This window comes from Manis javanica, chromosome 1 (assembly GCF_040802235.1).
Source record: "Manis javanica isolate MJ-LG chromosome 1, MJ_LKY, whole genome shotgun sequence".
In the NCBI taxonomy this organism is placed as follows: domain Eukaryota; kingdom Metazoa; phylum Chordata; class Mammalia; order Pholidota; family Manidae; genus Manis; species Manis javanica.
In genome coordinates, this window is record NC_133156.1 from 20,224,155 (window position 1) to 20,251,910 (window position 27,756).

General features: G+C 43.6%; 3 protein-coding genes across 13 annotated transcripts in view; 1 reads left to right on the forward strand and 2 right to left on the reverse strand.

Moving 5' to 3' along the window:
- The window catches only part of ALG5 (ALG5 dolichyl-phosphate beta-glucosyltransferase), a 31,144-nt gene extending 20,686 nt beyond the window's left edge, over window positions 1-10,458 (reverse strand). The window contains exons 1-6 of one of the 2 annotated variants that reach the window (XM_037012165.2): window positions 10,322-10,458; window positions 6,357-6,525; window positions 5,926-5,972; window positions 4,701-4,769; window positions 2,944-3,036; window positions 966-1,079 (exon numbers count right to left, since the gene is read on the reverse strand). In XM_037012165.2, the coding sequence (XP_036868060.1) occupies window positions 966-1,079; window positions 2,944-3,036; window positions 4,701-4,769; window positions 5,926-5,972; window positions 6,357-6,492 (459 nt within the window). In that variant the 5' untranslated portion in view covers window positions 6,493-6,525; window positions 10,322-10,458. Of the gene's footprint in view, window positions 1-965; window positions 1,080-2,943; window positions 3,037-4,700; window positions 4,770-5,925; window positions 5,973-6,356; window positions 6,526-9,419; window positions 9,578-10,321 lie in introns of those variants that run through there. The other variant, XM_037012162.2, reaches the window with a different exon arrangement.
- On the forward strand, window positions 10,409-17,796 carry EXOSC8 (exosome component 8). Of its 2 annotated transcripts, XM_037012177.2 has the most exons (12): window positions 10,409-10,535; window positions 10,582-10,608; window positions 11,642-11,678; window positions 11,926-11,989; window positions 12,824-12,897; window positions 14,421-14,466; window positions 15,156-15,261; window positions 15,344-15,389; window positions 16,178-16,274; window positions 16,564-16,684; window positions 17,167-17,273; window positions 17,585-17,796. In XM_037012177.2, the coding sequence occupies exons 2-12, from the start codon at window positions 10,592-10,594 to the stop codon at window positions 17,698-17,700; spliced, it is 831 nt and encodes a 276-aa protein (XP_036868072.2). In that variant the 5' UTR covers window positions 10,409-10,535; window positions 10,582-10,591; the 3' UTR covers window positions 17,701-17,796. The 2 variants fall into 2 exon arrangements, with proteins under 2 accessions (XP_036868072.2, XP_017505602.3); XM_017650113.3 differs by having other exon boundaries at window positions 10,514-10,608.
- The window catches only part of SUPT20H (SPT20 homolog, SAGA complex component), a 30,211-nt gene continuing 20,175 nt past the window's right edge, over window positions 17,721-27,756 (reverse strand). For 7 of the 9 annotated variants that reach the window (XM_037012133.2, XM_037012119.2, XM_037012123.2 and 4 more), the window contains 7 exons: window positions 27,103-27,172; window positions 26,484-26,638; window positions 24,314-24,369; window positions 22,026-22,109; window positions 20,418-20,523; window positions 18,910-19,013; window positions 17,721-18,200 (listed from right to left, as the gene is read on the reverse strand). In XM_037012133.2, the coding sequence (XP_036868028.2) occupies window positions 18,069-18,200; window positions 18,910-19,013; window positions 20,418-20,523; window positions 22,026-22,109; window positions 24,314-24,369; window positions 26,484-26,638; window positions 27,103-27,172 (707 nt within the window). In that variant the 3' untranslated portion in view covers window positions 17,721-18,068. The remainder of the gene's footprint in view (window positions 18,201-18,909; window positions 19,014-20,417; window positions 20,524-22,025; window positions 22,110-24,313; window positions 24,370-26,483; window positions 26,639-27,102; window positions 27,173-27,756) is intronic. The other 2 variants (XM_037012137.2, XM_037012138.2) reach the window with 1 other exon arrangement.

Below are 27,756 nucleotides of genomic sequence, written 5' to 3' on the forward strand. Positions count from 1 at the left end.
TGCTGAGTCACTCGGGCTCCCTGCTGTGCCCCACAGCAGGCCACACTCCAGGCGGACGAATCCAGTCACACGCATCTATATGCACCAGACCCACCTGAAAATGGGGAGCCCCGCCCCTGCAAATTTCCTTGCCTCTGCTGAAATCCTAGGGTTCTGTGTGATGGCAGGGAGGTGTATTATTTGATGTTATCCAACAGTGCTTACAGATTCTCTCAGTTTAATTCTCTCTAGATAGGGAGTATTTGGTACAAAGCTCAGAATTTGGTAAATTCATTTTCTCTAAATGGCTTTTAAAAGGTGGGAATGCACCAAGATTTTCTTTCTTTCCTCAACTTTTTTTTCTTCATGAATGTTGATACCAGCTTTATTCACAATTAACAAATGCTGGAAGCAGCCTGAATGTCGTCCACCACGGAAATGGACACCCCTGCCGTGGTGCGCCCACGTGATGGGATACTACTTGGCCGTGAAGAGGAGCAGCCAATGGACGGGCCGCTGACACGTCTGGCTCTCACGTGCATCACGCTGAGTGGAAGTCAGCCTCCACCCTGAAGTCACGGCAGCAAGCTGCACCTCATCTTTTTCGACTGGCTGATGCTGTTGGTTTTTCTCATCAAAAACAAGATTCTGTGATCCACTTTCACTTCACGTTTTTACCTGGCCCTCTCAGGCTGTGCTTTTCAATAAAAGCCTTCGTTGAATATGCATGATAAATATTAAAACCCTGGCAGAGGTACTTAAAAATCAAGAGAGATGGCCAGAATATTAAGTGAATGTCAAGTGAATCCAGAAAATCAGTGAATGTATATAATGAAATGATAACCCTTTCTGTGGGACTATATACAGAAATTTCACACCAAAAAAAAAACCCCTCCAATTTTTTCACTGACAAGAAAACTCCATTTTAATTTTACTTTAGACGCCTGTATTCCTAAAGATCATTTAAACCATATTCACATACTCACAGGCCAAGGCTGTAGATCATTTAGTCCCTTTTCTAATTTCTCAACATCTGGAAACTTTGTGGCTCCATCAGCATCTGCCATGAGGATCTTTTCTCCTCGAGAACTGAATACACCCTGTATTAATAAATTTCCATTTAAAGAAAGTTCCTTAAAATTAGGTTAAATTCAATGACACATCAGTTTGTTCTGCTTCAAAATACCTGAGTGAAATACTAAGTGTGAAATGGCAAAAGGAAGCTGAAGTTCCCTGAAAGCAAATTACACTGACAAGAGCTTTCCAAGTGCATCTAATGTCCATTTCATGATTTAAAAGACTTTGTGAGGTCATACTACTAACACCTTAAAAAATACTAAGATCAGAAAATTGATTTGGACAAATTAGAGATATTCTGCACCAGTAAGAATAAAAAAATAACGTATGATATACATCATACATGTATAATGGTGCGTAAGGGATCAGGAGCTACTTAGAGCAGCATATGAAGAACATGCATACGAAGAGCTGAACACATACATAGATTATATATGTATATACAGACCGAATACACATACACACACACACACACTACATACACAGACTTGCTGTGAAGGGCATCATGATAGATTTTTAAGATTTTTCATTATGGAATCTGACATATTTTAAAATAATGGTTGCATAAAGAAATATTCACTATGTGGAATGTCACTAAACTTAGAAGTGTGATGATACCCAAGCATGATTTTGTTATTTGAGATATCTGATACTTAGCAAAATTATGCCCCTCAATTTTGGATTTGTGAACTTGGTTTTTTGTGCAAAATACGGCTCTACAAGAGTATATTTGATGTAGAAATAAAGTATACATCAACTCAATTTCAAGGTGCATTTGAGTGAATTGCTCCTTAAGTATAAATATATTTATGGTTTGATACAGAAGATAGCTCCGGTATCACTGTAAGTGAATACAGGTAAGACATAATACACAAATGCAGGCAGAAACCTAATCATTTACTTGATCATTTACTGGTGGTGTAAACCCACTGTTTAGTATCTGTGATGTCTTCTGGAGATTAGTGGCTCCCACCCCTGTGCGTTCAGTCACCCTTCCCCCTGCTGGCTCTTTCTCAGATTTTCTTCCACGGGCCTCATTTCCCCAAGCCTTGGTTCCTGGCTGTTCCTATTCTCAATTCCCTCCACCTTGCCAGTGTGAGGGCTGCAGCCAGCGTCTGGTGCATGCGGATAGTCACTCCCACCCGCTTCACCGGCTGCTACTGGGCATCTCAGACTTAGCATGGCTCTGCTCACCCTCCACTGACGGTGTCCCGTAAGCCAGCTTCTCTTCGTTTTTCACTCCTGCTATCGACAGCGTCACCCCACATCACCCAAGGCCACTCGTAACTCATTCCTTTCCCCAACTCCTGATTTGGCACTATTTTTGGACTTTCCTTCATATATCTTGACATTTGGCCTTTCTGTCAGTGTATCGTGACTTCTTCCTGACATGTCTCAGCTCAAAGTAACCTCTGCTTTCCTAGAATTTCTACTGCACTGTGTCTGTCCTCTCAAATAAGTACAATGGCTTTCTATTAGATTGTGAATTTATCATAATAGACCCACACTTTTATCTCGATTCAGACTTAGTGGTGTCTTCACATAGGTAAAATTTAAAACACAAAAGCATTTTATGAACTGCAAAAAATCACACAGATCTTATTATACAGCGACTATATCAAAGACATAAGAGGCAGATGGCAACATTTTAATCTTTAAGATGAGCATATTTCCTGAATCACCCAGTATGTTATAGATACATGACAGTTTTAGATTTGATCATATTATGTATACATATATGCATGAAGTTATTATTAAAAGTAATTTACCAGCAACTTGAAATGCTGGTATTCAACTAGCTGGGTACAGAATACACACGAACTATAGTCTGCAAAATAAGTTATTCAGAATATCTTTACAGATACAAATGTTGCAAGTACATCTTACCATCCTAATAGCACCGCCTTTCCCACGATTCTTCATCAGTGTTATCACTCGCACCTTGTCACTTCCGTATTTCTGGCAATATTTAAAAGCTACCTGCCAAATTATATAAAAGAGTAAAATTAGCTTGGATTTGAAGATGGTAACATAAACTGGGTTTATGATTTGGGCTTAATCATGGCTATTCCGATCAGTTACCCTCTTCTTGCGACTAGCTTACACCCATTGCACGTTCTGGTGGCCCGAACGAGTGGCTGACTTCCCGGTGCCAAGATCTGACACTCACTCACCAGGCTGAAGGCATAGCTCGCCTTCCTGCAGAGCACACACCAAAACAGTCAGCTGCCGTCTTTTATTCTCTTGACCCCACTACCCAAGCTACTGTGCTGCCAGAACAAAGACAACCCCGTGCTGGCCAGCCGGCACACACCGACGGGCTCCCCGCCCTGCCGAGTGGCCTGGCAGCAGCCCATCTGACCCCCGCAGAGAAGCTGCTGACATCCCAGACCATCTCTCCCGCATCTTTTCCCCCCGAGTCCCTCTTTCTTCCAGCCTTGGGAGCCAGCACTCAGCCCTCCCTCACTGACCCCTCCGGGGGGCAGCCTGCTGCCCACTCCAAAGGGCTTTTTGGGGGAGCTGCTTTTCCCCGGCCGGGTGGGGCTGCTTCTCTTCTCAGCAGCAAACGCCCCGGGTGCACTCTCTACACCACGCCCGTCAGCAATCCATCAGCTGTCCGCCTTTCGGTCACACGGTTTGACTTGCTACACTTACTCATCCCGAAGCAGATCTCACAAACACCTTCTGGCCCCTGGGCCTTGGTTTGTGTCGCTTTTTTCCAATCTGCCATGTTCCGAGTCACAATCACCCTTAAAGACTGAGTTCAAAAGTCACTTCTCTTTCTGTCAAGTTCTTTATGGCATTCTATCTTTGGCCCCACTTCCCACCCTCACTGTGGAGTTTGCACGCACGCTGCCCCAGGGCTCTGGAGGTTCCTTGCCCAGACGGGCACGCTCACATTCCCTGTGGGGCCCACCCAGCATCCAGCACTTCACACAGCTGGCTTTAGCCAGTACCGCTACCGATGAATGACCAAGTAAGCAGGTATTTTCCTGTGTATTTAAGGCCTGTTATGTTGCTATTTAACAAGAGTATTAACAGCACCATAACTGTATCTTGTACCATAAAGATTCTAAACATGAATGTCAAGGATATATGAAGCATCCTTGATAATAAAAACCTTCACATATTTGGAGAGTAATTTATCAGATTTGTGGCAGGATTTAATAAATGTACTACTGCGAAGGTTGGTGCACCCAAGCCTGGCAGCAACAGGTGTAGGAATGCAGGAATGAGGGGATGACACTGTTCCCTCCCATGAGGAAGTCAGACGGGGCTTTGCCAAAGAACACACCTGATGCCCAGTGGCAGAAATGAATGCATGTTTCTCTTTGCGTGAAAGCTTCAGGAGCCACAAGGTGCAGTGGAATTAAGCTTGGGAAAGATGAACCATACTGTGCCAGGCCAAGCGGGCTCCCTGTGCCACAGGGAACTGCTGCTGTGCAGGCCCTTCCCTTGCTGGGGGCCCTCAGAGGCAGCTTTAGGCTTCCATAATGAACTCTCTCTGCTCTTCCTACTGCCCACACTGTACCAAGAGGACTGGCACAGCTTTAGGGCTCTTTGATGGGCACAAGTAAGAGTCTATGTTTGCTAAATTATCTACATTTTTGACGAATGGCAATTCGACAAGCAAGATTACTTACCTCTGAAGTCTGGTCTCTGCTGCCATCATCGACCACTATCACCTCGTACGTGAACGTGGGATCCCGTTTCTGCAAGAAGCAAAAATAAAATACTATGATTTGACGCAACTGTAAGGGATTTTAAAAAGCAATTATTGCAGTGCTAATGGGTATAATAAGTGCACAAACCCCATGAAACAAAGAGGCCGAGAACAAAAAGGAGGTGGGCAGGTAGGAGCAGAGGGCAAGTACCAGCCGCATCTTTGTGAGCCTCCCTTACCTCCCCTGCCCCACACCGAGTCCTTGGGGGAAGCCAGGTACCTGTGACTGGGCACATCTTGAAGGCTATGAGGTGCATGAGAAAAAAGCCCCTAAGGTCTGAGGTCAGTGTGCATATTCTGGCCTGGCTGCACCACTTTGAGCTCTAGGACCCTGGGCGAGGTAGATGTGTGGTCTGTTTACTCATCAAAACAACAAAAAACCCAGTCCATGTGGCTGATGTGAAGATTACATGGAAGAGAAGAGATTGAAGCCTCACATTGAATAAGGCCTCGATTCTCTACTCTTTTCTTTAAATTTAAGCTTTGGGTCTGGCCCCCTCTTCCAGTGAATCATTTATCTTCCTTTTCTACAAAAAACCTACAACAAAAGTAAAGCGAAACAAGGGATTTTCTTAAAAAAGAGCCCGCCACAAAGCTCATTTGTTCCCTTACACTCCAAGGGGATTCCAGGGGCAGCTGATGCTACCAGAGAGCGGCTCGCATTTCCTGTCTTCTCTCACCAGGCGGGGAAAGAAGAGACAGAAATGATGGGGGGCCCTTCAGAACAATAAAGAGCTACAAAGTGATTTCACCCTCATTATAAACCTTTTAAGAAAAATGTCTTTTTAAAAAGTCACGGAAGGAAAGGCAGCACCCTGTTGTCATACAGAACCTGCGGACATGCACTGCCACTCCATTTCATACATGGTCAAGCAAGACAGGATTAAAGTAGTTGGGAGGGAATGTAGGAGGAACGTCCGCCTTCCGGGCGGTTCTGGGGCCGCCCACCTGCCCCTGGAGGTCGGTCGCCATGTGCTGGGCTTGCTAAGCATTGACAGTGGGCAACAAGCTGAGCCAGGGAGGCCCTGCGCTCACTGTGGCCCCCACGCGGCTGGCACCGCACGGGGTCGAGCCTGGGACCCGCGAGTCGCTAACCTCGTCTTGTTTCAACTGGAGGCATCGTACTGGAAAAGAAAGCTTGATACCTGTCTCCCCTCGAGGTAGCCCAGAGCTTCATCCATCATTACCGGCACTTCAAGGGAAAAAAGATAATGGAGTAAAAATCAACTTTGAAAATGATTTGCCAAGCCCCAGGATACTCAGTTGGCAGGTGAAAAAGGCTGAACAATCTAACCAGTCCCTCTGGCACTTCCCCCGGTGGCCATTTCCAGCTGGAACATCTGTCTGCTGCTCTTATCTCGCTTCTTACTTCTCGAGAACACTTGAGCCCTACGACTTCATGAAGCTGTTCCTAACCTTCATCGCTAACATTCATTTCCCCTCTCCTGACCTGTAACCACCAGCCAGGCACTCGCCGCAGTCCACGTCCAGCAGTGTGCTGGCAAAGACAGTAGCAGCCATACCATTTCCTTTTCTTCCCAAATTACCCCTTAGAGAAAAATCAGATAGGGCTTACACCGTTTCTCCTCATTGTATGAAGGCACGACAACAGAAAGCTGTTTGGTAGGTGAGTCCCGTATGCTGGGTAGAGGCTCCTTCTGGCCTCCAGCATTGAAGAAGAATTTCTCTTCCTCGTGGTGAAGGTGTGGCATTTTCGTAGCAGTTACAAATGCAACAAAGGAAATCTAAAAGCAGATATGTTAACAAGAAATTACCTTTTGTTACTGACCTTTTCTTACGGTTGTTATGTTAGACTACACCACTTACACCTTTCTTTTTTTTTTTATTTTTTCCTCGGTGGAAAATTTACCCTCAGTTTTTAGCCTACCAACAATGGTCTGGAGGTGACTCCAAAATTCAAACCAGTCAGATCTTGGAGATTATTGTCCTTTCTTCCATCATATGGTGCTAATGCCCTCAGAAGCTCGGCCTCTTCTCACCTGTCACCCCCCAGACCTGGGTCATCCCAGTTCCAATACGCAGCCGTCACCACAAAAGGGCATCTACTCTTAGATGCCCTGAACCCTTGGGCTCTGGCACACACGCAGTGAGCCCCATCCCCACCTGCAGCCTGTCTGTGACAGGACAGGTCTGCAGAGTAGGTGACACGTGTAGGCCAAGGGCAGGCCTCCAACCCAGGACCAGGTCACCCCGGAGTATATGAAGGGATTTCCTCCATCCCCATAGTCAGGGCCAGTCAAATCTAAGAGTATATTCCTGATACTTTTTCCAGATTTGAATTCAGAATTTGGTATTTTTTTGGGTAAAGTAACAAAAGGCTGTAGGCGCCATGCACTTCTAACATTATAGAGCTTTCTTCCCTATTTCTTTGTCACACTATTTCTGTGGGTACACCTTCTCCTTTCAACACCATCAGTCTGTAGACTTTTGCAATGCTACTCATTTATAATTTGATGACCATTTATAATATTCCACTGGGTACATAACAAAATTGGATGTTTCTGATTAGTATAAGTAGGGAGGCGGTACCCAGACTGGTGGTTAGATGCTCTGCACCCCTAGTGTCCAGACTGTGGTTTCTAAATTCCATTTCCCACTAAAAGCAAACAGTGCTCCTAAGAGGCTGATCCAGGTCTGGGCAGAAAATGTGCCATGATGGACTAGAAATCAGACCAGAGAGCAAGAAAGCTATAAACGATTACGAGGGCCACCCCAGAAGGACAAAGCAGCCAGCTTGAGGGGCTCCCACTGACCTATGAGGGAAGGATTTGAGCACCAAAATGAGTAATTACTGCAATGGATTCTAACACATGAAAAATATTTTACATCATGGATTCATAAGGATACTAAAAATGAAACACTAATTGGTTCCCTTTATAAGATACCAGGGAACCATCTCGTTATTTTGAAAACTCACTTTTTATCTTCCCTTTTATATACATGAAAGATACTTCAGGGTAACTGAATGGCTGAGGATGAAGTGTTCTTCATTATAATATTCCAGGTAATACATGAAGGAATGAGATTATTAGAATACTCTACTTTGCAACCCCCACTGAAGTAACAGGTTTAGGTAATGATCAACAATGATGGCTAAAACCATTAGGAAATTGACAAACTTTCTAACTGGGGGGTGTCAGGTTAACGACTCCAGGACCCAAGATCCGTCCTGTCACCGGAGAACATCAGACTTATCATGCCTCCTGATGCGATATAAGAGGAAGTATTCAGCCTCACACCCACACTTCTCAATTAAAAAACTCAAATATGCATTTGATCAAACCTCTAGGTGTAACGATCAGTTTACAGGAAATTCAGAGGGTAAAAGGAGATGTTAAAAGTCACCAAGGGGATGCAATCTGTAAAATCCAGATGGTGAGAGATTCCACAGGGCAAATGACCACTTATGAAAGACAAGGAAAAGAAAGAAAAAAGAGAAACTGTTACAGATCCAGGAGACATAGACAAGTGCTAAGGGTGCGTGGCCGCTGAGCGGAACAAACTGTACTATGACATAGATGAGGCATTTGAACTGGCAGGCTATCAGTGAATCACGGTGAAACTTGAAAAAAATACCTGTACTGGCATTACTGTGGTTTTATTTTTAAAAGGGGGTCCTGTCCTTAGAGATAAACGCTGAAGACTTACAGATAAAACGTTGTTTTTGAATTGGCTTCGAGACAATTCAGAAAGTGGGGTGGGAAAAAAATAGTACGGAGGGTGGAGATATAGGAAACCAGATGCATTTCTATTTCGTTCTTTTTCAGCGATGATTTCCTGCTCTGGTATTTGATAGAACTGAGGCCCCACTAGCTGTGTGACAGGTGCCTGCGTGCGCGTTCCTCTCCAACCCGTCCACTCACCAGTCAAATGAAGCTAAGGATGGGAGAACGTTTATGTCAGTGTTTTAAGATCATAAGAGATGACCCCCGTGAAACACTCAGTACAGCACCCAACATGTTTCATAAGCACTGCAGGCTAGTGGGAATCAATACTTCCGGGGCAACCTCATAATGTACACGTTTGAATTTGTGCAGGCAGATTCAGTCAAGGAGTTTGTCAAACCCTGAAATCCCCATGTGCCATCAAGGGAAGGCAGCTCCACTGTCCCCCAGACACAAACCGCCAAATAAATCAAGGCACACGGCTTCTTCTCCACCTGGTGTTTCTAGGCGGTTTCCAAACCTGGCAGGCTGTCTGTCTAGGCTGCTCATCCGCACGTCCAGGAAGCCAAACCTCTCCGTTTACCGGCCCAATGGCAGGCTCGTTCCAAATCATAAGGGAGAAGGTTCAGCCGGCAGGTTTTCTATTACTTATGGATCAGCAAGGTTTACAGTGTTTTTGTTTCCAGAGTGACGGGCAAAGAAAGCCCGAGTGTGAACCGCACTGCAACTCCGGGCGCGCAGGCTGGAGCCGGGGGGCCGCGGCCATATGGCGGCTCCGGGCCTGCGCGCCCGGGAATCGGGAGCACGGGGAGGCGGCGCTCCCAGCAGCACCGCGGGCCGGAGGGCCGGGGAGCGAAGCCGCGGAGCCGTCTGCGGTCGCGGCGCGGAGGGTACCGGGGCCGCGCCTCCGGGAAGCAGGGAGCCCGCCCGCGTCGGCCCCAGCCCGGCCTCACCAGCAGCAGGGCCGCGGCCGCCAGCGCCGCGCCGAGCACCGCCAGCTGCAGCAGGAGCGGCGCCATCCCGGGGCCCGGCCGCCGCCACCGCCTCTCCCGGGATGGATGCGCGGAAGCACCGCCCCAGCCCGCCTATCGCCGCTGGAGAGGCCGCGCGGCGGAAGTCCGCCGTCCACAGCGCCCCCGGCGGCCAGCCCGGGCCACGACCCAGGGCCCGCGCCGGCCCAGCGCCCCCGTGCGGCGAGCCGAAGAACAAGAAGTTCTTGCTTGCGAGGCGCTCGGCCCCTAGAGGCAGGCGTCGGATTCTCGGGGCCGCCAGAATATCAACTAAAGTCAGGGTGCCCACTTAATTTGCATTTCAGATAAGCAACGAATCGACTTCTAACAGCCTTATTCAATACACTTCACATGCTACACAACCCACCCATTTTAATGCTTTTGGTGTATTTTAAAAAATATCTGCCATTTAGCCATGTTAAGCGGCGAATACAGCGTCATTAATTACACTCAGTTTTCTGCAACCATAACTATTTCCAAAGTCTCCCCCGGCTCCGCAGCCCCTGGTAACAGGTACTAACAGGCACTATTTGGGGCATCTTCATAGTTAAAATTCACTGTTTATGGGGCGTTCAGATTTAATTGCATGCGCTGTACTGTGGCGGGAAACCTAGGGGGAAGAGGCGGCCCTGGGCCCCGACCCAGCTCCGGGCACTGGCGGGCGCGGGAGCGAGCGCGGCGGGCTGGCCCTCCCGGCCGCTGGGGCGGTGAGCCCGGCCCCCGGGGGAGGGCAGCCCACGCCAGCCCAGGGCGGAGGCGGGGAGGGGCCGCAGCGACGCCGGGCCGGGGCCGTCCGTGCAAGGCTTGGCTGCCCGCCGGGAGGCCAGATTCATCTGGGGCTCTACCTGCGGGCAGTTCGCAGCGCCAGGCGCTCATCACCCCCCTAAGGGCAGATTCGTCAAAAACGAGGAGGACGAGCAGAGCTCCCGGGCCGCCGGGCTAGGGCGGGACCAACCAAGGCGGCAGGGAAGCAGCCTCGCTCTTCCGCCCGGGGCGCCTCCGGCCGTGGAAGCAACGGCCGGGCCCGTGTCGAAAGTGTGGACGCGGAGCCGACGCTCGGGGCGGAGGCGCGGCTCGCCCGGGAGTCGCCGCGGCGCATGCGCGCGGGCGCGAAGATGGCGGCCGGGTTCAAGTGAGTGTGGGCGACCGGCGGGCGCGAGTTAGTGCTCGGGCGTGTGGCGCTTCCTCCAGCCCTTCGCTGGGGTTTCCGCGCCCGAGGCCACCGCACCGGGCCGCCACTTCCCCCGCCGCGCGGGAGATGGGCCGGAGGAGCTGGCGGGGCGCAAGGGAGGGAAGGGGGCGCCCGCGGCGAGGCCGTCGGGTCCGGACCCTGCCGCGCAGCCCCGGGGTTGCTCCTCGTCCCGACGGCACCTGCCTCCTGGGAACCCCGCCCCCCGTGTCTCCCCCGAGCAATCACGCCTTGTCCGGAAGGTGCTGCTTACGCCTTTGGGCGCCCCTCTGGGGACGCCTGCAGATGTTCCTTCTCGGAACCACACTTTAAACGGGTAGAATAGGACGCCGAAGGAAAGCGGTTCCGTTGGCAGCGATCTCTTCGCACGAACTCCGACCTTAGTGCGGGGGTAGATACACCCGCTGATATGTATGCGCTGCTTTTAGAGTTAACTAAGATCTAGAGTGCCTAGCGAGTAACTTGGGGAATTTCAAAGTAATCGATGAGCCTGCACGTGGCCTTGACCGCTATAAGCAAAAATGAAAACGTCTAATCTCTGTTTGTTGAAGAAGTCTCCGGTACTGCTGATATTATGGTTTATTGCCTACAGTCGTAATTGAAGAATGCCAAATTTTAGTTACAAAATAGTAAAAATAAAAACGCAATTTTTTTCAGTGCTCCCTAAGAGTCGTTGCTTCAGAGCGAGTGACATTCTTCTTTCAATGCCTAGGTTAATCCTCTTTGAAAGATGCCCTAAGGCGTTGGGCTCCGACCTGTAATTGTTTAAGGCGGAGCCGAGGACAGCCGGTTGCGTGTGATTGTCTATTTTTTGTAATTATATATGGCAGCCTCAACATTAGCATTCATGAACGAAACTTAGTTACAAATTGTGGAGGTTTATGTTGCATCACCGAACACTCCTAAGATCTTTATCAGTTTCTGGATTTATGTTAAGATTCACTAATCTATCTCATGTATATTTAACGCGTTTCAGAACTGTGGAACCTCTGGAGTATTACAGGAGGTTTTTGGTAAGTAATGTTACGCCTTCTGATAACAGTATCATACGCTTCTCTTAAAGACAGTTTTCATATATACAAATATAAAATTATTGCATTGTGCAGTTGAAACTTATACATGCCATACCTCAGTTTAAAAGAGATAATTATCAAAGTTATTCAAATTATTAATTCATTTGAATTAACAGGTTTAATGTTTTCTCTGGTGTGTGTAAAATGTATGTGTGGATAAAATCTACTTTCATATAAATATATTTAGAAAGAGAACTGCCGTCCCGATGGAAGAGAACTTGGTGAATTCAGAACCACAACCGTCAACATAGGTGAGGATATTTTTAGTTCTAAAATAGAAATGAAATTGCTCAAGTTTTGAAAATAGAGTTTTTGTTTTTTTAATACTAGGGGACTCAAGGCATAACCAGCTCAAGAGTGGTGCTGAGAGGGCACCTCTCGTATTTATTAGTCACACAAATACATCCAAGGACAGCTGGTGATCTCATGCATACAACCATTGGCTCGTTGTGGTCTCAGTGCCCAACTCCCTCCGCAAGGTTCCCCAGCACAACACAGTAGGGGAGATAGCTGTTGCAGGAACTGGCCTTGGTGAAGACAAAACATCCATTTAAGGAACACATCACATTCCTCAAGGCACACATAACTGATTAATAGAGAAGAGCAGTTGAGTCATGAAGTTTTGAGCCCACAACCATCTTCTCAATTGAAGTGTTCATTTAAAATTTTAAAATGATATTTTTATCCCTGCCTTTCTTCAAAACTTTCAAGACACGGTTTTTTTATAAGTCTTAAATTTACCAAACCTTCTTGCAGACAGAATTTTCCAGTTTTACCTGTATTACATTCCCAAGTTTAAACCTCTGAGTCATTTAAATAGTATTTTAGCCAAATTCTACTGTGTCTTAAGAAGAGTCTTATAATTTTGTTTGAAATGATTCTAATCTGTACAACAGTCCTGTGACTGAATGGAAATGATAAACTCAAAGGCTGGTGAATAATTCTTAGTAACTTTTAATAGTTGTGCCATTTCAAAGACTTGAACTAGGAATAGATTTTCATGAGCACCTAAGATACGTAGCAAGATAAAACCATACCTAAGAAGTGGCCTTTACTTTTCATGGATGCTTTCATTGTCTTTTCAGGTTCAGTCAGCACTGCTGATGGCTCTGCTTTGGTAAAGCTGGGAAATACTACAGTGATTTGTGGGATTAAAGCGGTAGGTCCCATGTCTTTCTGAGACTTGAATTATCAAATCAGCTTCATATACTTGCTGTATTGTCATATGCACATAGAATGCTGCTGCTAGACAGTCAGATGTCAGTTTTTTAATATTTTCATTTCCCAAGAGCTTTCACCTGAGTATTAGATAATAGGACCCAAGTTTAATGACTTAATTATAATTATGAACATTTGGTCACATGTACTAAATAAAACGAAACAATTTTTTAGTCTTACCATGTTTAATTTTTAAAGAATTTGGCTGTCACTTGAGAAATTAGAGTTTTTGGTGACATCCTTTTATTTAGTGATAGCATTTAATTTGTGTAAACGTGTGGAAAGTTGATTGTTTGAGAAAAGCTTGAGGGAATAGTCACCATCATTTACTGAGAACCTATGTTCCAGACACCCTATATTAAGCACTCAATAGAATTGTCTTGTTTAGTCATTTGAGGTACAACTTTTCTTTCCTGTCTTACGTGAGGTTCAGTTAATTGTCCAGGAACATAAGGACTATAAGTAGAACTTGGACAGAACTGACGACTCCAGAGCCCGTGTTTTTTCCCTACCCTGCACTGTGAGTTATGTTCAGACTCGTCCTCGGGGAAGTGAGATCTAACATTTCAGCACTTCTTGCTGTGTTCATGCAAAGGGACCCTCATCAACAGTCCCTAAAAGTAGGCCCTGTTAACTCCCCATTTTATAGATGAGGAAGTTGAATGGTAAGAGGTTGAATAACTTGAAGTCTCTTCAGCTAAAAATTGTGGGCCTGTGTCTTGCCAATGGGTTTCAGCCCCGGACAGTTTCACTGTGGATTCAGTGAGATCGAGGAATGACAGTGGAACATTCTTCGGGTGAAAGGGTTTATTACCCAGCTTGTTCTCCCAGCCATAGGTTGGGCACTAGAATCACATCTGCATCCAGCAGTCTGCAGCTCTGTAATCCTCCCTTGTCTCTGCCTTTGCCCAGAGCCCTGGGCAGAGCTCTTTATACAGTGACTCAGTCAATAATCCTTACTGCCTACGGGTGTGGGAGCAGTAGCCTAGCAGCAGGCCAGTTACATCATCGAGTAGCGTAGGTTTGGGTGAGGATCCTGGCCATTGGAATCTTCACTTTCTCCACAGCCTGACATTTACCTGGTCAGTGATTCCAGAGCGTCTGCTCTTGACCACTATGCCATCAACTCCCGAATCTGGCTGTGTATCACGTGGGGTTTGAATTCAGCTTCTTGGCTACTGAACGAGTGGATGAGAGGGTGAGGCAGAAACCTATTTTTTAGAAGAGCCCTAGGGTAATTTTGGGTAGCACTACAGTCGACTGTGCTGTACTGGCCTCTTACCTTGCCAGTGTGAGGATTGGCACCTGTGTCCACAGAGCCCAGCACGACTTGCCAAGCATGGTAGATGTGCATGATGAACTTGACTAGCTAAGGTGGTCTGAGAGCCTTCTGGAACCGACTGCTGAGCTGTCTTCACAGCTTTTTTAGCTGCTTTTACAGAAAACATTTGTTTGCTTCTATAGGAATTTGCAGCGCCACCAGCAGATGCTCCTGATAAAGGATATGTTGGTAAGTTGTTTTTTTATTTTAATACAAATACTTTTACCATATTTAACTCTAATATTGTAGTTAACTCCTTGTAAATGAGTAGAATTATTCATGATTCATAAATATACAGGAATACAGTAGACATTCCTGAGTTTTCTATTAGAAGAATATCATGGCAAGTTAATTTCTTAAATTTCTGTGACAAACTTCATCAGTTTTTGTTTATACAGTCAGATGTCATAAACCAAGAAAACTGAATCCCTTTAGCAGAAGGACTGCAGTTACGAACTTTTGTTTCCATTTTTTTCATTTATACCAACGTGAATTTTTTTCTTGATTTGCACCATGTTGTGACAGGAACCAACATTTTAAAAACGCAGAACTGGGTATGAGTAGCAGGGTTATCTTACGTTATAGAATGAAGTATTTTTTAAAAAATTTGGGAAACTTGGGAAGGATTTAGAATTGACGCTTTAGATTTTTTTGGGTGGGTGGGTGTATTGTATGATGTGTGGGAGAAGAAAAGGTAAAATTTACCTTTTCCTAAGTATAAGAGTCTTACAAAGACCAAGAATATAATCGCTGTGTTATAGTGCTTTCCTCTTGGAAAAGTGTGTCCATGGCTACAGTATAGCCTCTGCAGTGGATGGTGGACACTCCTGTAAAGCAGAGGTGAAGCTTAGTTTATAGCTGGAGAGTGTTTCTTTCAGTTCCTAATGTGGATCTACCACCTCTGTGCTCATCGAGATTCCGCTCTGGACCTCCTGGAGAAGAGGCCCAGGTGGCCAGTCAGTTCATTGCAGACGTCATTGAAAAGTAAGATCACGATGACATTTGACCATCATTTTCAGACACTTTTTGACCTTCCATTTACTGTGTTCTTTGTCATTAAATTAAGTTCACAGGTAATTCAGAAAGAAGATTTATGCATTTCTCCAGGAAAGGTAAGAGGAATAAATTGAAGCTATGAGCTTTTATTAATTCTGAAGTGTTATTTTGTGGGGAGAAGTGAGCAGGGAAATAAAAAAAAATAAACTACCGTAATCTTAGTATAGATGTCTTGTTTTTTTAGATGGGAGTTTATTAAAAAATATAAGTAAAACAAATCAGTCTTACTCTTATCTAAACTATGTAGTTGTCAAAAACAACCAATTTTAACTAATTTATTGCCTGAGAGCTACCTTTTAAGCTGAGGTAATTTTTCCCCCCCTTTAACTATTACAATAATGCAAGTCAATTTTTATTCCTTATAGCAGATGATCTCATCAGCTCACTTGTAGGTGAATCCATACTGTAAATGTCAAAAGGTGGTTTGAAGACTTAAGTTGACTAGAACCTGGAAGTTTTTTCTCCTTTGATTATATACTGATTAGCATAACAACCCAGACATTTTGTGTGTTAAAGTTTCTGTGCGAAAGCAAATTGTTTCATTTCGGACTTTCAAAGGCATCACCCTCATTGAATAATTTAGCAGTTAGGGTGGAAGTTCCGACCACATCTGTAGGCCGCTTGTGAGAGGGAGATGTTCGTCGCTGGTGAGCTTGAGGGTCTTTGCAGCCCCATCTACTCGTTTGTTTTTTACTTTATAAAGATCTTTTTTTAAGTTTTAGAGCCTTGAAGTTATCTTGCTTGTCTAACCAAAGGTTCTGTGTTTCATAAGTTGAAACAAATACCATATTCCACCCAAGACAAGAAGGCTCTGACTTACCAATCTGTGTGAACTCGGTTGCAGCTTGCGTGGGTTCTGTACTGTGACCTCATTTGCCTCGACTATGACGGAAACATTCTGGATGCTTGTACATTTGCTTTGTTAGCAGCTTTAAAAAATGGTAAGCAACCTTACTTAATAAAGGGCAATATTCCTATTATGTGTCAGAATGTTCTGTTAAACTTTCTCAACAAACTTTTTAAAAGGTTTGGTTAAGATTTAGCTGTCATGTGTTTCTGCATTAAAGAAAAACAATATTTGTATCCATTCTATTTACCGTAATTGTTCTAAGATAATTTCTAAAAAAAAAGCACTGTGGGACAAGTTACAGGGAACAATGAATTAGAAAACAGCCATATTTGCTATTTATATTAAAGTGAGACTTAGTTTACCTATTTGCCTTTTTCTAGTACAGTTGCCTGAAGTTACCATAAACGAAGAAACTGCTTTAGCAGAAGTTAACTTAAAGAAGAAAAGTTATTTAAATATTAGAAGTCACCCAGTCGCAACTTCCTTTGCTGTGTTTGATGAGTAAGTTAATCAGACTCTAATAAAAAATTCTGTTTAAGGTAACGGTCTGTTAAATCGGTTTGCTGGCTTTTCCGCGCTGCCTCAGGTGCCCGTCGTTCGCCGGGGACAGCTCGGTTTAGGCGTGTTGTCCCTCCAGTTATTAGCTGACCCTCTGCACTTTGAGAAGCATCTTGACTCAGACCTTGCTTTGCTTACACCTGTGTGATGTTGATTTTCAGTCACTTCATGAAAGGTTTCCCCCAGGCTGTCTTCAGTACTGGCAAAGGGTCTTGACATATTCATAAACTGAGGGCCAAGATTCTTCCAAGTATAGTAGAATTTTTAGGTTGCTATGAACTCTTTTGATTTCATAACAGTTCCATTATATAGTTCTTGTATTAACATCAGACCCTAAGCCAAAACGCAGGTAGTACATTTAATATTCCTCTAAAATGAAATTCGTTCCATGGGTTGATTCACTTCTTAAATCTTTCTGTTGGCAGCACTCTGCTTATCGTCGACCCTACTGGCGAGGAGGAACACCTGGCAACTGGAACCCTAACGGTCGCGATGGACGAGGCAGGCAAGCTGTGCTGTCTTCACAAACCAGGCATGTCCTTCCCACGTTAGTCCCAGACATGCAGATGAGACCTCCCTGTGAGCTGCTTCACATGAGCGAGGGCCAGAGACTGGGTTCTTTTATTGGTAACCTAATGACTACAAGTTTGCCCCAGTTTTGTTCGCTCAGATTCTGTACATTTCTGTATTGCGTACCAGTGGTCTTGTTAGAACACCAACAGCCAGTCTGGGACCACCCCACTGGTTTATCCTATTCAGCTTTTTTGTTTTGTAACTTGACATGACATTCAGCTCACAAGTAAAATAACAAATACTAAGATTGTTGGCACGATAATTTTTCAGGTGGAAGTGGGCTGAGTGGAGCTAAACTTCAGGACTGTATGAGCCGAGCAGTTACAAGACACAAAGAAGTAAAAAAACTGATGGATGAAGTAATTAAGAGTATAAAACCCAAATAAACCACCACATTTTCAAAACAGACTTGTAAAAACTGTATTTGTTACACTGTGCACAAACCTTTTATACTAAATAAATATCAAACTACGTTCTTCTGAGAGATGTTTCTAGTATTTCTTAGGTCACTTCCATTTGTATTATCTACAGTGAAACCATTTTTAAAAAGCAACGACTTAGGCAAACCAACCCAAATGGTTCATTAAACCATTCCCATTTTTATTTAAAAATCATAGGGTTGTGCTTCTGTATAAAGTTTGTACATCTAGCAATATAAAATACTGACACATTAAAAAAAAACAAAAATGAAGTAGAAACTCAGAATCTTTTTGATTCAATGCTCTTATGAAAAGAAAAAAAAATAACGCAAGACTCAGAATTTCGGAGTGGTCGGTGTGCCTCTCTTCATTTTACTTTTTGACTGGCTGCCTGTGTGCCGCCGCCGCCGTAGCCGAGCTGTTTGCGCTGCTGCCATAGCCATTCGATGCTGCAAGAATCGCAACTGCTGCAAAAGGGGGGGGAAACTCAGGTTAGATGTGGGCAGTGCGGAGGGGCCTTTCCTGAGTGACGGAAACACCACGACCGAAAGGGAGGAGGCGCCAAGGTAGCGAGGGGACTGTCCACAGACAGCGCACAAGCAGCACCAGTGGCACGGCCTGCGCAAGGCTCCAAATGGTTCTCGGTGAACTTGCGGAGCGTGTTACTTTGCCCCGCTAGTCTGCATTGCAGCGACTCAGCAGCTTCAGCTCCCATTCTGTACGATGGTTCATGACAATGTAAAACCACCCTGCCTACTAGAGACAGTCAGTGTAATATGCTGGCTTCCTAAAGTAATGGAATGAATGGAATGACCTTTGTTTCTAAAACAGGTATGACATTTACTAATAGGAACGCTGTATACTTGCCTTTTTCTGCAGTACAATATTAGGAAGGTAACTACTGGCACAATGTCTCTATTTCGAAATATACTGGAAACTACAAAAAATGTAAGTCAACGTGCCACCAGCACCTCACGGAAGATTTTAAATTAGGCAAAGTATGGCTTAGATGTACAAAATATGTTCAGTGCTCCAAGCTGACTGGCTAAAATGTCAGGCTTTTGAGTAAAATTTAGCAATTACTTTATAGTCTTGCAAGACAGCAAAATAAAAGTATGTCGAGGTACTTCTGGAGCAGAGTATCTCTGCAATGTGACAGTGGGGGTGCTGGATTACTTGGATCTGTTGATGCTGCTGTTGGAAGGCAGAGGAGAGCTGGAATCTCTGCGGAGGAAGGCTTTGCTCAGGTCTGTTCTCGGCAGAGCCAAGCTGAGACAACACTACAGAGAGGAGAAGGGGAAAGCAGGCCAGTCATAAAGCTGGAAGACTACCAGGGTTAGAAAGGACAACACAGAAAGTGAAACAGGAGCTTTCGGTGTGATTATAAAGTATCGAGTCACGGACGTTTCAGAGCAGGTTTAGTTGCACCATTATTAGAGAACCCCCTGGGCACGATGGAGGGAGTGCCTGTGCGCCGGGGCACCAAACGGGAGCCCTCCCTTGCAGCTCAATGCAATTCGATGCTGCTGCTATTGTGTTGAGGAGGCTTTCTTGGAAAATGTAAAACACAGTACTTGTTTTAAAGTAAAACCCATCAAGTAGGAAGACCAGCTGAGAAGAAATCCAGTCTACCAGAAGAACAGATTGAGACAACACTGCTGGCAAGAAAGGAGGTGAACAGAGACTGTGCACTATGCCTTTTGGAGCTGAGCGGGACCACAGTAGTCAGTTCAACCCTCTCACTGCGCAGATGAGGAAATTTGAGGCCTAGATGGTTTAAGTGAATCAAAAGTAATTAATGGCAGGTCTGGAGCTCGGAACATTCTTAAGGTTTTTTCAGCCTAGAGATCATTTGACTAAATTATACTCCTGCTATTTAGGAAATTTGCTATTTGTGTGGTAAAGGTTTATAATCATAAACTCCATTTGAAAATTAGCCAGCTGTAAAATAGTATTGGAGCTAAACTTTAAAAGTCAGTCTTTGCTTATTCTAAATTCAGACCCTGGGAGTTGGGTAGGCCTCTCAGCATCGCGGTAATAAGCCCTGTGGTAATTCCAGCGTTGACAATACATTTAACTCATCAATCCTCAAACCCTACCAAGGCTTGCTTGTACATGCGGCTTACTGGTTTTAATTAAGTGGAAAGTCACAATTACTATCTTCAATTAACAAGATAATCTTCACCGAAGGTAAATCTGGTTCACCATTTACTGCTATAAGTGGTGAGCTGTCATTTAGTATAATTTCATTTTTTACAAATGATAAAAGCGGCTTACAGAAGTCATGCGACTGCCATTAAGTCTTACTTCATGTAATTACAAACTACCAGAATGTGACAAAAGATCATGCAATTTAGAAATATGCAGTCTCAATAACCCAGGAAAACTGAAAAGTTAACAGCTTTGGTAGCATCCTGTTAAGTTGGATAGCTGTATAAAATTTTGCCAACAAACTGTAACATGATGAAAACACAACTGCTGTTATATATTATGTAGGTCAAAGCACTTTTAATCATTAATGAAAAGAATTTCAGAGGGTCATCAATCAATAGCTCACACACAAAATATAACTATTTCTCCCATGTTAGTACTTGCAAGAAAAGGAAAAGAATAAAAATCATGAGATCACAAATAGATTAGATGCTTTTAGTAAATCCAACATATGAAGTTCTGATGATACGAACCAGCTGCCTGTGACTGCATGAAACTCCCTACTCCAGCAAGGTTAATAACAGCAGCATGCTGAGCAGACAGAGCCTGTTCTTGACTGGTTGGACCTTGTTCAGAACCCTGAATAAAAAACAAATACATGACTTGTACAGAATCAACTTTGAATTTGTGAAAAGAAACGAGTATTTTTTCCTTCAAGCAAGCCAAAGTACCAGCATTAGGTGTGATCTCCTGCAAAGACTACCATAAGGAAAATACGTCAACGACATTCAGAATTAGCAAGAATAAATTTATGGTATTTTGAAAGCAAGAAAATAAAACTGGATTTTTCAGAACTGATTCTGGGTCTGCATAAAACTTCCTACTCCAGCAAGGTTAGTAACAGCAGTACGGAGTTTCCTCAGAATATCGAAAACCCTACTCCTGGGTATTTGTCGAAAAATGAAAACAGAAGAGCTACTGGTACCCCCAGGTTCAGAGCGGCTTATTCACAACAGTCAAACGATGGAAGCAACCCAAGTGTCCGTCAGCAGATGAACAGATAAAAACAAGACGTAGCAGATACATACAGTGTGAATATGCAGCTTGAAAAAGCAGGAAATTCTGCCACATGTCACACCACGGATGAACTAAGTGAAAATAAGCCAGTCCAAAGACGACTTCACTCACACAAGGCGCCTGGAGTGGTCAGACTCAGAGCAAGCACGACAGAGGCTGCCCGGGACAGGCAGAGTTTAATGGGTGCAGCTGCGGTGTTTCAAGACGAAAGTTCTGGAGATCATTGCCTAACAATATGAGTGATACTTAATGCTACTACAGGACACACTTAAAAATGGTTAAGACGGCAAATTCCATGTTATGTGTATTTTACCACAATATTTAAAAAGGATAAAGAAAGGTGCACAAGAATTTGTATCCAACTAAGTAATCCTTCATGTGTTAAGAATAAGGAACAATAGTCTTGAATGTTTCCTTCCCAGGAAATCTAGACGAGGAGCTTTATCCAACCAAGACTGTCTGACTGGGGAATGTGGCAGAAACACTGACATGAGCTCAGAGAAACTGGGGGGGGGGGGGGGGGGGGGGGGGGGAGGATCCAGGAATCATTATTTTTTAGTTTCCCAGATGATTTCAAAGTATAGCAAAGGTTCAGAGAAACTTGAGTCCCTCCTACTTTAATTTCCTGAAGTTCTTCCTCAGTTTCACTCTGGTAATCCACGTGCATCTGTTTGTCTATCTTCCCTGTGCACCAGCTTCACACTGAGGACTCTCTAGTGCAGACAAAGGACCACAGACAGAGGGATGGTGACTGAGTAGGAAATACATGGGATACGGGGGCAGAAAGATCTGGGTTTGAATCTCCGCTCTGCCACTCACTGTCTGTCCGAGAGCAAGTCATTCACCTGAATCTATGTCGTACTATGCAAGACGGGAATGACGTCACCTAGTGAGTATGGCTCCTCTGCGAGAGAGGCACCCGATAACTGAGAGCTACTACTGTCAATGAAGAAAAGCAGGATCGGAAATGTTTGTTAAAAACAAACTAAATAAAAGCACTTGACATACATAAGCAGTGATTACAACTGTACCACACAAAGCACAGAGAGGACCAGGCAGCCTACCTGCTCCCCGGGCTGCTGAGGCTGTGGCGCGAACTGAGAGACCTGCTGCTGCAGGGGGTTAAAGATAAGGGACCCACCTGGAAGCTAAAAAGAATTTAGACACGAATTATTGAATAGCCAGTTCCACGTTCTTTACATTTCTGTAGTCCACAGGTATTTTGGGAGCATTCACTACGTGTTAGGGATTCTTCTGGGGGTTGAGGAAATGGGGAACAAAAAACAGAACAAAGGTCCTGCCCTTAAAAAAAAAGGTTTGAAAACAAGTTTTAAGTGCTATGACTTTGGGCTCTCAAATGTTAGAAATCTGAAATGTATATCCTTCCGCTTCAAGTTAAATGTTACCTATCCAAATACACATACTGCTTTAATGCATAGATACGAAACAGCATTAAATGCATTAGTAAGTGTAAACAAGAAGCCAGTGATAATCAGCAGGATGTATATTAAGAAAGTCATCTCCCCAAATTTTTTCTGGTTTTGCCAAAACCCAGAAATGCAGATTCTTATGTAATACAGTAAGGAATTCCAAAGTGGAAAAGAAAATGCATTCATGTCCATATTTAGTTTGGAAACATGACTTGCTCTGTCATTCTGAATCTAAATTAAATTTTTAAAGATGATGAAACAAAACTTTTAAAGCATTCAGAAAACTCTACATTAAAAATTAAAACTGTGCTTTCTACAAGTGTCAGGAAACCAATGGTTTTCCCACTTCAATCTATAGGGGTTTAAGTTAGTCGTCTCCCGATAACCAGTTTCAGTTGCCTGTGGTCCCCTGGTGCTCGTTTCTCCTACCACACCAGCCTAACACTGCATCACAGTGTCTAGGCCATCCGCCTCACTTCCTCGCGTGACACAGACACGTTCTCAACTCACATCATCTCAAAGGGTGAGTGCACATTTTCAGAGAGACCACATTAATGTAACTTTTATTAACAGGACATTGTTAGAATTGTTCTATTTTATAATCGCTGTTAATATTTTACTGTGCCTAATTTACAAATTAAACTTCATCATAGGTATGTATACACAGGAAAAAAAACCATGATATTGTCTGTGGTTTAAGGCATCCACTGGGTTTCCTGGCATATATCCCCTGCAGGTAAATGGGAACTGCTGGATAAGCACTTTGAAATTCTTAAGAGAAAGTCTAAGCAAATACCAACTGCAGAAGTCTGAGGCCTACATAGTCAAAATAAGTATCCTTGGTTCAAAAATCTCTATACCCTGCACAGCTCAAAAAATTTGGACACAGCACAGGTCAAATGCTCCTTCATCAAACAGATAAAAATGTAGTAAAATATAGTTTACAAGGTGGCCTCATTCCTTATTATTAGTGCTATGAAGGAATTCCCCTCCTTTTAACACTGAGACTGATCCCTGAAAGAAATCCCAACAGAAAGGTTGGAGAAAGCCAAAAAGCTGGCTAAGTAAACCAATGTGATCTATGGTTTGTCCATATTACAAGTAGATAGCGCTGTACTTACATTCTGAGAATACTGACACTGTTTATATCCTGTATCTTTTTTTTGCATCTTATTTTTTAAGTTTTGACTCTAAATTTATTTTCCAATAATCTGTAATTCTGCTACTTTTTGTCCAGATTTTATTTATGTCTACCTTTCCTAAAAGTTCCCTGTAGATAATTCCATTTTCCAACCACTAGCTTAATACTGTACTCCATCCTTAAAAAGGCCTAGCATATAACACCCAAAATATTTCAAGTTCACATGTATTGAATTCTCAATTTTCAATCTCTTCATATAATGACAATGGTTAACATGTATAAGGAAGGCCCTATTACCTATTATTATACATAAACTGTAATCTGAACATCTGTTGAACGACTATGAGATGCCTGGCACTGTACTAAGAAATCAGATTCTCCTAGGAAAAGAACACATCTGTATTTAAAGAATCTCTATTCAAGCCCAAATCGGGTGTAGGCAAATAATAATACACGTGTGTTCGGAGAGGAAGTATTTTCTACATGTATCCACTGCAGCTACTGTGGGAAGTGCTCTCCCTGGTGGCCATCCGTTCTCTCCACTGCACCAGCTGACGCCTGACCGGGGGGTGGGGGGCGCTGGGGTCCATGCAAACGGGCTGCACTGTGCAGGATACAGGTTTCCTTCTCCTTATCCGCTTCATCATGCAAAGGTCGTGGCAATAACCACACCCTACGAACAGTCTAAACTCATTACTTCAAATGCTAGGATGTACAGATATACATGGTTAAGGAAATTCAAGTATAAAAACTTTACTCAAAAGCAGTGTTTCACATTTACCTGGAGTAGATTTAAGGGCCTGAGACTTGAAGAATTTTTTAAACCAAATGGAACACCTGTTAAATGAAACTCATAGTTAAAACAGGGAAGTAAAAGTTTATTACACTCAAATAGTTTATACATTGTGCATGTAAATACAATGCTTTACATACTGTCTGCACAAATGTGCTTATTTGCTATACTTTTAAAATATCTTAACAAAACAATTTCATCAGTATTTATCAGTACTGAGATCTTATTCAAAGATGTGGAACACCAGATATACATTATATCCTGTATTTCAGAAACTGACACTCCTTGATCCCTATTTTGCCTCCTGGCTGGAGGAAGGAACCTGGAAGTACAGACACCACGAATGAACACAACTATTACTCCTGGGCAATGACATTTCAGTTACTGGCACCTATTCAAATTCCTCAGTGCTAAATAGTAAACAATAATACTCCTGCCTCTGAGAACCAGTGTGGTCTGTGCTAGTTTTTCAAGTACAAATGTTAATATTAATAATGGTAAATTAAAGAACATTATATTTTGTGTGTAAGAATCAAATTTGAAAGTCAGAAAACAATACTCTGCTAATTCTGAACTTATTCCCGCAAATCTGTGACGCAACATAGAGCATATGAAAAACCAGGAGCTGGCAAACTTTCTCAGTAAGCCTGGAGGCCACATAGAGCCTCTGTCGTGTAATTCTTCCTCTCGATTGTCTTTTTGTTTTAAACAAATCTTTAAAAATATAAAATCATTTCCAGTTTGACAGTAGGCAGTAGTTTGCCGACCCTGGTCTTAAAGTCTGTGTATATTTTGCTCACTAACATATCAACTTGAGCACTAATTAAATAGGTATCTAGTCTTCTAAGCAGATAATTGTAACAAACAAGGGGCAGAAAATTCACAGTGATGGTACCAAAAGTCTTACATAAGAAACCAAAAATAGCAAAATGAAACTAAAATGTTGTAATACTGATAATCCCCCTTCAGGAAAAATTCTCATGAAAAGAAATGACCTAACTCTCTTTAAAGGTGGCCGGCATACGCATAATGCTTTACAGCTGACCAAAGACACTTTTATATCACTTTCTTATATTTATTTCTTTTAAGTACCAATGGACGTGAGACCTATTTTTACTCCCATTTTAGCACAGATGAAACTGAGGCTAAGGGAGAAAAATTACATAACTCCTTTCAGGCCCCACAGTTAGCATCTGAAACCACATAAAACTGGTAGAGTTACATGTAAAGACAAACATCCTGAATTTCAACATTTGATTCCACTTCTGGGGCTTCTGACCTTAGGGGACACTTGTGCACACGAAAACAAGAACATCAGCTGGAGTCAGAAATCACAGCAATATGTTGACATGTTTAAATTACATCCCTTGGATTTAATTTCTCATCACTCACAAAGTTTTTGACCTATTTTGACTAAGTTTTCAGATTATGTCAAATTCGTTTTTCCTTTTTTTCAGCCATAAGAAAGTGGATTGTTCCAAGATATTATAATGCATTCTTTTAAAGAGTATTCAAAAAATATGCATGTTGTTTTCCAGTATATATGACAGTAACTACCACTCAAAATGACCTGTTACTGCTGCTGCTGATGGTAACAGCAATTATTTTTTAATGCTATGGTCTCAGGCTGTATAAGCAATTCACCTGTACTAACTCATTTACTCTCACAACTATGAGGTAAGGTACTACTGTCACCCCCATTTCATTTATGAGGAAAGTGGGACACAAAGGTGGCCTTCCCATGAGTGCACTGTCCGCGCGCTGCACGTCTGGGATTCACACTCGAGCTGCCCGGCTCCAGGGCCTGGGCCTTGGCAGCGCGGCCGCACTGCCTTTCCTGCACAGTGTTCTCAAACTGCGTGTCTTTTACTTGAAACAGGACTATGCTGACAATAAGCTTTCAAAGTCAATTCACTGTAATGTTTGGAAGGCAAAGACATAATTTGTGACTTACCGGATTACCACGTTTCCTCACAGAAGCTTATTTCTAGATGACTTTTAATTAAAATATGAGAACTTAAAAAGCTTTTGATATGAAACACCTATGACACAGTACTTCATAAAATAAGGATGTTGAAAGTCTTTACTAATACTTAGTGACATTTACATGACCAAGTACATGAATTCTTTGAGAAGTCACCCCTGTCGGCGTTCTGACCTGCTTGGGCAGCGGCCTGCACCGCAGCGGGCAGCGCGTTCGGGAGCAGACCACCCGAGGGGAGGAGGCCGCTCAGGCTTATTCCTGCGGGAGCTACGGCACCAGCGTGACAGCCCAGCACAGGGTTTGAGCCGCTCATCAGAGCTTGAGCCCCACTGTGGGAGAACAGGACAGAACGTTACACGTGCCCCACAGAAGGCAAAGGCAGCCACGTAATAACTCACTGGATTAAGAAACAAGCTACTAAGTAAACGCAACTGAGCATTTCTGTCTTAAACACAACTTAGAGACTTGGATGCTTTTCAATGCTAGAAAGTGACAGGAAGGTTGGCTAAAATTAAGTACCATGTATTTAAGGTTCAAAATATACTTTGGAGGAATAAAGCATTATCAAGGGATTAAAAGGTGGCGACACAATGGATAGGAAAATCGAAGCCACTGTCAAAGTGAGGTAGTGCCACAGTGCACGTAAGAGCTCAAGCACCTGAGATCAAAACGTACTTGTGAGACAGCTTCTCTCCCCACCTCCACTGTTTTTTCAGTTTCAGTAATAAGCAATTTTTTCTTAATTTCAAGTAAGAGTTCATTCCGATTGGTGAGAGCGGCGATGCGGACTTACCACACAGAGCCCACCACACCGACGAGGTTTACTCCCGCAGAGTGTGCCGTGACCTGGGCGGCCGTGGTTCCTGCGGTTGTGGACGTTACCACGGTGGAGAGAGGAACGGGCGTTACAGGCATTGCCTGGCTCAGAGACCTTTGCTGCTGAGCAACTGAGTTAACAAAGTGGGCTGAGGGGTGGAGCCTGAATCTTGGGGAGTAGGGGTGGCTGAAGGGGTAATAGGAGTGGAGCTCTGAGCATCAGGAGGGTGTGGGGTCGATGAAGGGGCTGGTGTAGGAGTAGATGGCTTAGGAGTTCCAGATCCTGCTCATTGAGAAAAATAAAAATTGCTAGTTTGTTATAAATGGCCAGTCCTTTTAAAATAAGGTTAATGGAATCTTACTTAGCACTGATAATTTGTTCCAGTTTTTTTAAGCAGTCAACTGCAAGTGTTAATTTCTACACGATACACGAGTGTTGCTACACTCAATTACAATTAAGGATGCAGTATATCACCTAAAAATCCCATCAGAGATGCTATTACAGTAACAGTAAAAATACACATTTGTATTCTACCACAATACCCATTTAAAAGTTAGTTTCCTACATGCTACCTTTGGCCTAAAAGGTTTAAAAGGATTTCAAATTCATTTTTGTTATTTACGAGTTCAC